Below are 12475 nucleotides of genomic sequence, written 5' to 3'. Positions count from 1 at the left end.
GAGTAGGTCTGTCTCTGACATAGCAGAAGTGGGCGAGAGGGCTCCTAGTGCTGAGGCCAATCAGGAATGGGCTACAATTTTTCTTGCTCCCTTCCAAGCGACTCTTGGGGGAAGGCCGTTAAAAGCAGCTATGGCCTGCTTTATGTGCTTTGGGCTCTGTGCTCAAATACTAAAGGATTATAGACTACATTACATCTGGCCTCTTTCTGCATACACTCCATGGGAAAAGCTTTTGGCTGAGAAGAGGGGCTGCAGTTGTTTTTGTCTGTTCAAAAGCAGTTGGATTTTGCCCTTGGGTTATTAAATCTTTTCCATATAAAATTCACCACTGCTGATTAATTGCCTTGATGAGAAAATTAATCATTCGGCTAATTATCTAGACTCAAGAAGTTGCATTTGTCTAGCTGTCTGAAACCACGGCAGTGGTCAAAGGCAGTCACTTAAGCTCCCTCCCTTGCCAGTGGAAAATCCAGGCGCTTGGGGGGAGGCTGGTGCTCCCCAGCCCGAGAGGTGACCAGCGTGGGCGGGAGGAACCTCTCTTCTCTCCATTAGCTGAAGAATGAGTGTAAATGAGCAGTTTGGACAAGTTGCTCAACTTCAGATATCTATAGTCAGATGAGATGAATCCAACACCAAGTGTTTGCCGTACCGAGAAGGAACTAGAAAGCAAGTTGCATTTCCCAGTGAAATAATACTTTATTGCCACTATTTGTTCTTTTACCTCACTCACAACTATGACAGTTCCTTATTGCATGAGTAATTTTCTTTACATATTAGATTCACCAAAATAAAAAGAAAACTTCGTTTTTTTTTTGCAGATCCTTACTGAAACAACCATTCATTGATCCTAAGAGACTGAGTATATTTGGAAAGGTAATGTTAAGAAACTGTAGGATGTAGCATTATGATTCTTTAAGGGAATCGTATAAATTCATAAGCAAATATATTTATTGACTTTCCTAAGACAATTTCAGTTATTAAAAGAGGGGGAAAGCTTGCCATAATTTACTGTATAGTCCATATTTTTCTTTTTTTTTTTTTCAGAATGGATATTTGAGATAGATCAGTTTTTTGGTACTGCAGTATTTGCATTTGAGAATCTGCAGGAAAAAGTGGGTTTGCTGAGAAATATCTGTTTTTCTTTTATTAGAAATTTTTAGTGTGGACTTAGTTTCTGTAAAAGCTTGTTCTTACACTTTCACATTTGGGCTGTAGTTAAATAGATAAAGTCCTTCTAATACACATTTTATATCCAAATGCTTTATTGACCATCCAAATGTGCTGAGTTATGAGCCTGTAGTAGTAGAACCACTTCCTTCTCGTGCCATCTGCTAGAAATCTCTCCTTTGCTATTTCATCAGCTGCTTAACTGTGTGGTGTGTCATTGCCTCTAGTGTTAGAAAGAACCAGGCAAAGGTTTAACCTTTAGTAAAGAACTAAATAGCATTTTACTGATTTCTATTATAAAACAGCAGTTAGAAACAGCACATAATTACTGCTTCTTTTACAAACTAGCATTTGCATCCTCCTCCTCTTTTTTTAAGAGTTACATTGCAAATGATAATATTTTCTGCCTTTCAACTCAAAGCAACAACAAACCACACCGGGGTACCTAGACAAACCCCGCGATCGCCAGCGATGGGAGCAGCGTGCCTTCCGCTAGGAAGCCCCTCGCTTCCCATCCCTGCTCTGCTTCTAACTTGCCGCGCCGCCTCAGGCAAGGCACTTAACCTTCGTGTCCCGGTCTGAACGCGAATGAGGAGAGTGATGCTCACCTCCTGCGCGGTAGCGTTTTGAGGATTAGTTAATGTTTGTAAAGTGTAGTGGAAATGAAGTACTGACTACTTTTAAGCGTTGCACGTGAGCATGACCTTCCTCTCAAACCACGTGAGCGCCTGCCATGTTCCTTGAGCTAAAGATAAAAACTGTCATTGTAGGCATATCCGTAGCATCGAGAGCAGTATTTGGTTTGTAGGGCAGCCACCAAGCAGGGATTGCATTCAGCTGAGGACGAATGGACGGGGCTGATTCCATCCGCCAGATAACAGCACAGATTTCTGCTCAGTTTTAGTGCTGGTTACCAAAATACAGGAAAGTACACATGCATATAAGCATGTACGTTCCTCCATACCCTCTCCCCTCAAATGGCTGAAGGTGTTATTTCTGAAATGCCATCAATAAACACTCCCAGATTACTCAGTTCTTTCTTTAGAGATTCATTTCATTGCTACTTGAAAAATGTCCACAAGTTTGTATAGGAGATTAGACAGCATCTTGTTTCCTAGCTGTGACTTGATGAGACAAGTGCTCATCACTCTTACATTTTAACAGGCCTTTTTACATGACTGCTGAAGGTTACCTGCAAAAATGTTGTCTTCCCCAGAATGTTATTGATGTTGTTGTCCCGCGTTTATTTTATGAAAGAGGATTGAGGAATGAGTATTTGAAGTGTGGGAAGGCAAAAAGCAAAAACTGGGAAATTCAATAAGCTTCAGTGCTGTGCTGAATTCAGAGTTTACCCTTAACCTCACAACATTGCTTTCCTGAGTTCTAGCTTCCAGTGACAAACAAAAATTCATAAATTGTAAACATCAATTTTAGAATTAGGAAATAAGTCCACTTGAAAGCTTCCTAGGGTTATTGCATTTCCTGCCACTGTACTTATTTTAGTCAATTAAGAATCATCTTCTAGACTCATTTCTTGTTTGCTATGTACAACAGTGTGATAGAAAAAGTCTTTTTTTTCTTCCTATACATTAAGTTGTGCTGATTGTTGGAAACATACTTTTGCTTGAAAATAAGATGGTTTTTTATTACGTAATGCTGATCTCATAGAGCTGAACTCATGCATGCTGTCATAGAGCTCTTCAGATTACTTGAATTCTAGGAGAGGTTTTCGAACAACTCAGAAATAAAAATCTTGCCAAAATCAGTAATGTAAACTGCTGACAAGACTAACAAGAATGTCGAGAGGGCACAGTGTGGGAAATACCTACTTCTTAGTGCCAGGCAATCTGCCAATGCCATCTTGCTTGTCTCTGTGAGAGGTACATGCCCAAGTGATGTACGATCCAAGGGCCTTCCTGAACTGATACACAGCAAATTACGGTTAGTTTGTATTTCCCTGTCATGGAAGTAGAAACAGAGCTTGAAAATAAATTAAAAGGAGGACTTCACAGCCAATCGCTTCTCGAAAATATCGCAGTTAGGATGAAACAACAGAAATCAGACCTATGAGCAAGGCACCCAGATCCTTGCATCAGGAAATGTATAAACTATTTATTCCATCGTCATCGTGAGGTGCTTCTAAAAATGTGACCTCACTGTGTAATGTTTTTGTCCTGGAAAGCTTGGCTGGAAGCAAGGGCATAAGCACAAAGGAAAGAAATTCCCAGGAGAGCTAAACCAAGCTCTTAATGAATACATGGCATAAATAATAAATAACCTGGCAATATCTATCCTAGGATTAAAATTGTGCTGTGGAGATACTTGGAAAGACACAAAGAGAATATTAAATAAAAGAAAAAGTGGAGAACCCAGAGGCAGAGGAAAGTTGCTATTCTGTTAAACTCTTTGAATTATACAAGTTTTTGCTGCCCACTCAGAAATCCATTCTTAGGTTAAATCTACTCCTGCGCATGGACAATTCTGTGCTCTTCTTGGCCTCCTGTGCTAGAATTTCCATGGGAAAGGGACCGCTTAGTTCCTCACACTCCTTGGAAGATCCAGTTCTGTATTTGCTTTTGTGTGCCCCTTCACCTTTACTGTAGGCCGGTTTCAAAGAACGTTCCTGTTTGCTTCTTAAGTAAGGTTAAAAGGTTTTCAGGTGTTCCAGCTCTTCCAGAGAGGTCAACTGTTGAATAAATATGTAGACGTGAAGACAAGATGTAGAAAAGTCCACAAGACACCTGTGTGAGCATTTGACACAACATTTATTCTTTTAGCGGGGGTGGGTTGTATTTTTTTACATTTTTCTATTCCCTGTCATGGGATAATTTCTTCTTCCTGAAATGTGTTTATGCCAAACACAAAGCAACACAAAGCTCCAAAATGCCTGCCACAATCAATTTCCAGCACCGATGAAGAAAGAGCAAAGACGGCAAATAGAGAAATTTGAAGAGCCCATAATATATGAGAAAATCATTGATCCTAGACTCCACAACTCAGAATTTCATTTTCTGTGAGTCTGGAAAAAAAATAGGTGTACACATATGGATTGTCAATGTCATTCAAAAGGAACCTCTGGTCTCAAATGAAAGTCCTTGCTTACATGCCGCTCCTTCCCAAATCAGAGGTGCTTTGTAGACATGGCTGGGGAGATGATGAAGCGCTCGGCCATGAGGACAGCCAGGAGCAGTGGGGCAAGGAGGGAGCTCGCCCTCTACGCCCCGTGCCTCCTGGCTCCTTCCTGCTGTCCGTTCTCCTGCACTGTAACAGCGGCCTGATGGTCAGAAACTGCATCTAGAGATTAGCATGATACTGAGCAATGTGTCTATATACAGGGTTTTTTTCTGCAAAAGGCTGAAGGGTCTGTACCTCTCTCTGGGATATTTGACAACACTGCAGCAAAAAATAGCGGTAGGATTCAATCTGTAAAGGTCCAAGTGTCAGAGGGAGGACACTGCACAATCAGTTCACAAGGTTTCCCCCCTTCCCATTCTCTCTCTCTCTCTCTCTCTCTCTGCAGTCAGCAGTGTGCTCAGTGTCCCAGAAATTATCTATGTTAAATTTATCAGAAAGTGAATACAAATCCTCCCATCTAGGCTCTATTCCCAAGAGCCTTTCCTTTTTTTTTTTTTTTCCTATAACTTTCATATCTTTTCCTAGCTACAGGCTAGTGTGCCACGATGGAGCTATGGACCTTAAATTGAAATATGCTCATTGTTGTTAAATGGCATAGTTTAAAGATCACAGCCAGGCCAAATGATATCTTTATTCACTCTTAACTGTATGTTTATATTTCCTTTACAAACAATTGTTGCAGTTGTATATAAATACATACTATAAAATATATATACATGCTATAAAATAGTACCATTGTATTAGCACAATGCCATTTAACTTCATTATTATTAAAAAAAAAGGAACAAACACAAATCTCATGATACCGTTTCCACTCATAGGGATACGGCGGCTACCTTACATCAATGATCCTGAAATCCAGTGAACGGCTTTTCAAATGTGGAGCTGTGGTGGCACCAATTACAGACATGAAGCTGTATGGTGAGTTCTCCCTATCCTTCAGCTGCACGACAGCTTATTTCAAAATATCTTTTATTCATGGAGCCACTATTCATTTTAACTAAGGGCAGGCAATGTAGCAATATTGACTAGTTTTCACCTTACTATCTCATTCTCTCCTTTAAATGAGAGGGTGAGGGCAGCTCACATTGGGACAGTTCACCCAAACATGTAAAAAATGCATTGTTATTAACACCACAGATTTTTGTCAGAGGAGCTGTGTTTCCCATTTCACACTGAAATTCAATCAGGCGTCCCATTCCCTTAGACTCTTTTAGTGTATCGGCCTGAGTCAAGATTTTTAATAGATATGGTAAGGAGAGATACGTATGAATTTTTCAACGTTAGTGGTAAAATTCCCTGAGATCTCAACTGTGTCCTCATTCGGTCACATGGTATTTGGCTCTCTAGGTGACATACTGGGCATATACTATGGACTATGGTACGCAGGAGATCAGATTAAATAGCTTCTCCTGAGTGTAAGTCAGACCTGAGCATTTTTTAAATAGAATTAATTTTGATTAACTCTGAAGTTTTTGTTTTTCCTTACACAGCATCGGCCTTTTCAGAAAGATACCTTGGTATTCCTTCAAAAGAGGAAAATACCTATCAGGTAAGTTAATGTAAACAAGTAATTTAAAATTATAGTGTTACTTTTAAAATACAATTCAGTTACACCTTTGTGTGTGTTTGTTTACTAGGCATCCAGTGTATTACACAATCTTCATGGTTTAAAAGAAGCAAATTTGCTAATAATTCATGGGACAGCTGATAGTAAGTATTTACAGATGCAATTACATTTGTAGTCAAAGGGTTTAATAAACAGATGTTCAAAGGCAGATGAAGCACACACCTAGCAAGAACATTTTTAGTTTTGTTATCCCTCTGGTAGGGTTTTCTATCCAAAGAGGTTTGATTGTCTGTTTCAATTGTCAATTCTAACTCTAAGCTGATGACACTTTTCTTTGCTGAATATTTGTACCTTTGAGGTGCTGTATGTTCTAATTTGTTTAAATCTCGTGGACCACTACCGTGCTAGTAAAAGGTATTATATCAATTATTAATAGAACGACATGCATTTTTAATGGTATTTTAAATTTTTAGAGCTTCTGCAGTTGAAGAAAAAATTACCGGTACAGCTGGTGAAGTACAATACCTAATGGGAAGTTAAACTTCCCAGCTAATTAATTACAAGTTACTGCCAAAGCATTTGGAGCTGAACTATGGGGAGCCCTTTAATCGAGCTGGTAGTTTTAACACTAGTTTAACACAGACAAATAGAAAAATAGAATAAGATCTGGCACTTAAGTTGCAATTATGAGATGCTTTAATCAATAGAGAATTTGATGCGTAATAAGATATTTGACGTGTACCTGCAGTATATTTTGTTTGAACTTTCTTAACCAACGTAGGGCTGAAGAGAGAGCTTTGATGCAGGCATAATTACAGGGCTGCAGCAAGCTCCTCTGTACTGGCTCACGTACATACTGCTTATTTCGCCAGCCCTTTCCTGATGAATGTGAGGCAGTGCAGGTTTGCTTACTTCTCAGCGTAGCAGGATAAATAACCCACACTGATGAGGGCTGCAGGAAGAGTGTCCACATGCCCAGCTGGCCCAGCGAGGCTGGCACCCGCCAACCTGCTGCCCTGGCATAACTTGTCCAAAGCTGCGATTTGGACAGCAAGCGCAGTCCAAGGGGGACAAATCCCATCTGGTGCACCGTTCTTCCCAGAGCGGGGAGAGGGAAGCAGGAGGTGTACTAGGTGACCGAGCAGGCATGAGGGTCTCAGACTTTGTTGATTGTAAAAGGCAGCAGCAATTTCTACCCCTTTGAACTCCACGGTAGAGGGAATTGGGATTCTGATAGATGTCTGAGCAATATAATGTGTTCAAGACTATGACTCTTATTGCCTGCTGTCCTGACTTAACGTCACATCTAGTGACATGGCTCAGCCCACTTTCAGCCTTAGCTCTATAGGCATAGAACATGGCAATGAAGTTGCCTGTTTTCACCATGCAAAGATTAAGTTACTGATATATTACACAAAGTTCATTACCTAAAGAAGCATGGGCTGTAACAATACCGTGCAAGCAAGAGAAAATCTGCTGTGCTTTCCTTTAACACAATTATAAACTGTCATGATGTTTAAACACAGCGGTTTTATGCACCTCTAAACTATTGCAGTCTGTGAAAATCAAGGATAGCAAGAGGAATCCGTACTGAGTGCCTGGAAAGCATAGCTTGGTGTTTTCATCCCATATCTCACTTTTCCAAAAAATCTGATCTTTCATAGTATGCCACTATTATTGGATGGGCTGTGTATTTCTGACCGGGAAAAAAGTTAGTCAATGGTAAATCTGATATTTACAAAGAAACATTGTGAGTCAAAGTTGTTTAACAGATAAACATTTCATATTAAGTTGACTTTTTTTGATAATGTCAAATGTCGTTGTCTTGCAGTGAAAGTCCACTTCCAGCATTCAGCAGAACTAATTAAACATCTAATAAAAGCTGGAGTTAATTACACTATGCAGGTATGTGCAGCTATGGTATTTTCTATGAAGGCAGTTCAGCATTTAATCTCATATTGCTATTCCTTCCCTGAAAAGGATCCTCTCTACCACCGTGCACCACCATGACCAGTTAGAATACTGTTTAATCCTGTTTTACTTACTGTTAGTGTGGATGTTATGAACCAGATCTTGTCACTGTTCTGCAGGGCTCCTTCTCGCTCACATCTCCTTTTTTTCATCTGTTTATCCTACAACACTATATGAAATGCCTTATTGTCTGTATGCACTCTGTATAATGCAGAAATAGCAATATTGTAGTCTTTTTTTATCTAGAAAGGTAATGGGTCACATGAGACTAGTTTCCCCTTATTTTCAACATTTCAAGCCCATTAAAAGATAGCTAAAATGTTGGAACGCAGTTCCCTTCTGTCCATAGTCGCAGTGAGGGTGAGCATGGTGAGGGCCAGGCTGGGGCAGAGGGGGAAAAGGTGTCTTTGACCCTGGCCAGCTGGACAGTAACTAGATTTTACTGGTTGAGGGTTCTGGTTGCATTAAAGTTTCTTGAATAGCTTAGACAATATGGTTTCTGCTCACTTCTCCAAATATCTCTGATGTTACACGTTGGAAACCTTGATTTTACTGATATAGGTAAACCCGTAGTTTCCACTGAAATGTGTAAGGTCACATCAGGGAGGAGGTGGTAACAGGGAAGTAGGTATCAATTACGAATGGAAAGAGTTTACATGTGAAATCCAAATGGCATAGGAGCTGTTCGAGCTGTTCTAGCGGTCCCTGTGATTTCAGCTGAGATGATGTTTTGGCCTACAAAGAGAGGAAGAAGTAGGAATGAGAGATATCTTGCAGAAACAACCCTGTTGAACAATTCTCATACAATCTTGTGATTGCCCTAGTTTTAGGAAGGGGCTGAATCCCTTTGCCTCAAACCACAGCAAGTGTCATGCAGACTCTGTGGTCTGCAAATTGCTGTTCAGCCTCAACTGGGTGAAAGTCCCAATGAGTTTTGAGTTAACAGATAACAACATCCTCATCCGCCCTGGGAAAGAGAGGTGATGGGTTTTAGATAAGATAGGAAGGTAGTTAAAAATATTAATAGAAAAGTTTTTTGCTTAACACTTGGAAGCTGGGATATTGAGAGGTACCTAAAAGCATGAGGAAATTAATCCACATTGAAGTTAGGATGCCTAGACACCACTGAAAATCCCAGCTAAGTAAACACAATGACTGAGAATCTATTTTTTTGCTTCTCCAGATCTCACTGCAGTGGTTATTTTATGTAAGTTTTGAATTCCGAGGGAGTGAATTTTACTTTGAGTTCTGTTAGCTCTCCTTGATGCCATAAAACTAACGTTATCGTCCTGTTGTCATCTAAAACATTTTGAAGAGCAGAAAAAGAAAATTAGAGCCCTAAATATTTGAAAAGCCTTTAAAAAACTGTTTACTTTTTTCCTTTTGCCTCTGCTAGATCTACCCAGATGAAGGTCATACCATTGCTTCTGAGAAAAGCAAATATCACCTTTACAGCACAATCCTTGGGTTTTTTAGTGCTTGTTTAAAGGAGGAGACACCAATTTTACCACAGGAACCTGAAGAGGATGAATAAGGAAGCCTATTTGTGTAGTACTGAAGGGGACTTACTTTGCGGCTCAATAAAACCTTAAATAAAAGTGACTGTAAGATTGCAGATTCTGCAGAAGCTCAAGGGCAGCTAAAGGATATCACAGCGGAACAGCACATTTAGAGACAATGAGCTAATAAACTGAAATTCGAATACAAAGTCCAAACATACTACCAAGGGACAAAACCTTTACCTTTGTGGAAGGTCAACAGTTGGTTACAGTTTCCTGGAAGAACTTAGTTTTACATAAGTGTAGGGTTAGTGCATGTTTGTTATGTTAAGCCTCACTGTTGGTTCTGTAAGTGGTTGCTCGTTTTTTAATTTAAATGCACATCTTTATTCATCTTTACATAATGCACAACCTATCATCAGTATTACAGCCACTAATACTTTAAAAGGTGAGCTGCAATCTAACACTTTACTGTAATGTTACAATAAGTGCAATTCTTTCACTGTCTATTACACATAAGAAACCATGGAGTTAAAAAAGGGCACGATATTTTCTGTAGTTTCTGCTCAAAGAGGAAATATTGTCCAGTGCATCATATAACATCAATATTGAAAATGATTTTTTTTTCAATTTCAGCGTTTACTATTATTACTGTACCTGCTCGTAACCAATAAGGGGATATTTTTGGTAGTGTACTCTTGGTCTTAATGTATATACACGAGACTCCATAAGCAGAAAATCTTTCTGAGCTTGAACAGTTTTTTCCAAGACATAATTAACAGCTGTATTTAAAACAATACCTGCAATTGAAATCTTTCCCCAATCCAAAATGTATCTATTGTTTCCTTGGGTTGTGCTTTGGTATTGTTTATAGTAGTTAATAGTTTGCTGGTTACACTCTAATTTTAGAATATGCTACTTTGTCACATGTAAATTAGATACATAAATATTAAATTATAGTTTCAGATAAAGAAAATTTATTAACAATGTATAATGCCATTGAGTAATACTTTACTCTTCAAATGAAGAAATATTTTGTATAGTGCATCTTCCTTTTCTTCCATCTGGTCTCAGATTTGATTCTGATGTTCATCAAGGTGGCCACATCGCTGGGACACTCCATTAGTTTTTATTTGGTATTCCATGGCTGCTCATTAAGCCTCTTACAACAGGATTTAGATCCAACTGCATTAAAAAGAGATGAAATGTTTCTCATTCAAGGCAAAGGAAGCTCCTGACAAGTGAAATTTGATTATTTATTCAGAAGGGGAGCCCCTCATACCTCCATTTATTTGCCAAGGCGAACTACAGCAATAGAAATTGAAACTCGGAAATAAACAAGGCAGCCAGTTTCGGTCTTCAGAATATTAACTCTGATCACTGAAATCAAGTGCAGTGCTCACTTAATTTTAGGTATTTTCCTGAAGGTATGTGAAAGCTCTTGACAGATGCTGTGCAACTTACATGAGAATAGCTGTAATTTTTTTCTTTGTGGATATGTTCCAAATACTTTCCTACTCAGTTAAGGTCTCCTTTCTTGCAAGATTAAAAAGAAAGTAATTTTTGGAAGGTAACTTATACTACATGAGATGCAAAGTTCTGCATATTTTATGAAGAATGGAAATTGTTTTTAAGGTAATTGAAAATCACCTGAAGCTTTTTATTCATTATTTTCCTCTGGAATATTTTCTTTAACCGTTAGCGTTTTTTATGATGCAAATAATTAATTTGTCTGAAAGATGTCGTTTTATGGAACACTGAAAAGTCTCTGTCTTTTAATGTTTAGTATTTATCTTGTTTTATTAGCAATGTTTAACTATTTTTCAATTAGTTTAATACAGTTTTAATGTGCAATGACATCTCGTCTGGGTCCCAGTGTCACCACAAAGTATGACTTGACTTTGTGGTGTTTATAGTACATATGTGTAGTGCATATGTATAGTGCAATTATAGTGTGTATGTATGAAACCTGGAGGCTGCCTGTGTGCGCTAGGATAAGATCATACAAAAAAAAAAATGCAAGAGAAAAATTCGAACAAGGTTCTGCAACCCCCTGCGTTTTACTAAAGGAGCAAAATTTTGAGTCCTCTGTTGGCTGGGACTTCTTCTAGATTGTGATTTTATAAATTACACCCATTACTTAATAAACGTTCACCTGATAATGCGGATGGTTTTCCTAACTGAGCACAGTAAGCGAGGTCCTAATCCAGTCGGACTGCATGAGATGTTTTTCCTGATTTGAGCCAAACTCACGCAAAGAAATCCCGATCGGTGCGCAGGTGTGGAGCATACGCTGGAGGCACCAGCTCGGCCTGCGGAGGCTGCGTGGAGCGGTTAATCCTTCGCAGTATGGGCTGGCTCGTTCTCCGCGAGACAGCTCGCCGCTGCTCACGTTTACTCCCTTTCACATATATCGCCTTTAGTTACCTGGGAAGGCAAACAAACAGAGGTTCACGTCTCAGCAGTAGGATTACAGATGTGCTCAGAAACCACTTTATTTCAGAAGAAAGTGTATTTTGCAGGATCCCTCTCATGCCTGAGCCCACACCCTGGCTCCTCTCTCCCCCCGTGCCTCTCCAGCTTGCTCCTTCTGCCCCAGCATCTCATCTCCCGTTTTGATCAATGTACCTGAATATGAAGGTAACGTGAGGACATGGCTTCTGTAAGAATGCTTTTGCAAGGACTGGTAACGTTTATAAAGTGTGTGTTATTTGGAAAGTGGGTTATCCTGTGCAGAAATTTGGTATGCTTTTAATATATTTAATGTTTTTCACACTGCTACAAATACATGTATTTTTACATACAGGCATGTACATGTGGGTGAGCATCAGTCCTAGATTAATTGGTTTTAATGAAATGTGTATGTGTCACTTACTTAAATTCAGATATTGCAAAAGTAATTACAGATGCAGCCTCTGCTTCTAGCTAGACTAAAATTTTGGGGCAGAGGGAAGTCCAGAGCTACCCCACTCTGGCTAACCAGTTCACATATTTCTTCCACTTCCAGCCCAACTGAATATTGTTATCTGTCAGCTTCTACATGCATAACTAATGGCTATCAGTCATTAATTAGTTTATGTGATCTATAGTGCCAGTCAAAAATTAGTTCACATTGCACAGGAATGGCATGAAA

General features: G+C 39.3%; 1 protein-coding gene across 3 annotated transcripts in view; it reads left to right on the top strand.

Moving 5' to 3' along the window:
- Positions 1–11508, top strand: part of DPP10 (dipeptidyl peptidase like 10) — a 552866-nt gene extending 541358 nt beyond the window's left edge. The window contains exons 21-26 of one of the 3 annotated variants that reach the window (XM_068949176.1): positions 819–873; positions 5124–5223; positions 5796–5854; positions 5943–6015; positions 7704–7777; positions 9240–11508. In XM_068949176.1, the coding sequence (XP_068805277.1) occupies positions 819–873; positions 5124–5223; positions 5796–5854; positions 5943–6015; positions 7704–7777; positions 9240–9377 (499 nt within the window). In that variant the 3' untranslated portion in view covers positions 9378–11508. The remainder of the gene's footprint in view (positions 1–818; positions 874–5123; positions 5224–5795; positions 5855–5942; positions 6016–7703; positions 7778–9239) is intronic. The other 2 variants (XM_068949174.1, XM_068949175.1) reach the window with 2 other exon arrangements.
- Positions 11509–12475: the final 967 nt, after the last annotated feature.

This window comes from Struthio camelus, chromosome 6, assembly GCF_040807025.1.
Source record: "Struthio camelus isolate bStrCam1 chromosome 6, bStrCam1.hap1, whole genome shotgun sequence".
Classification (NCBI taxonomy): Eukaryota; Metazoa; Chordata; class Aves; order Struthioniformes; family Struthionidae; genus Struthio; species Struthio camelus.
The sequence above is the reverse complement of the archived record's forward strand: the minus strand, read 5'-3'. Positions and strand labels throughout refer to the sequence as shown.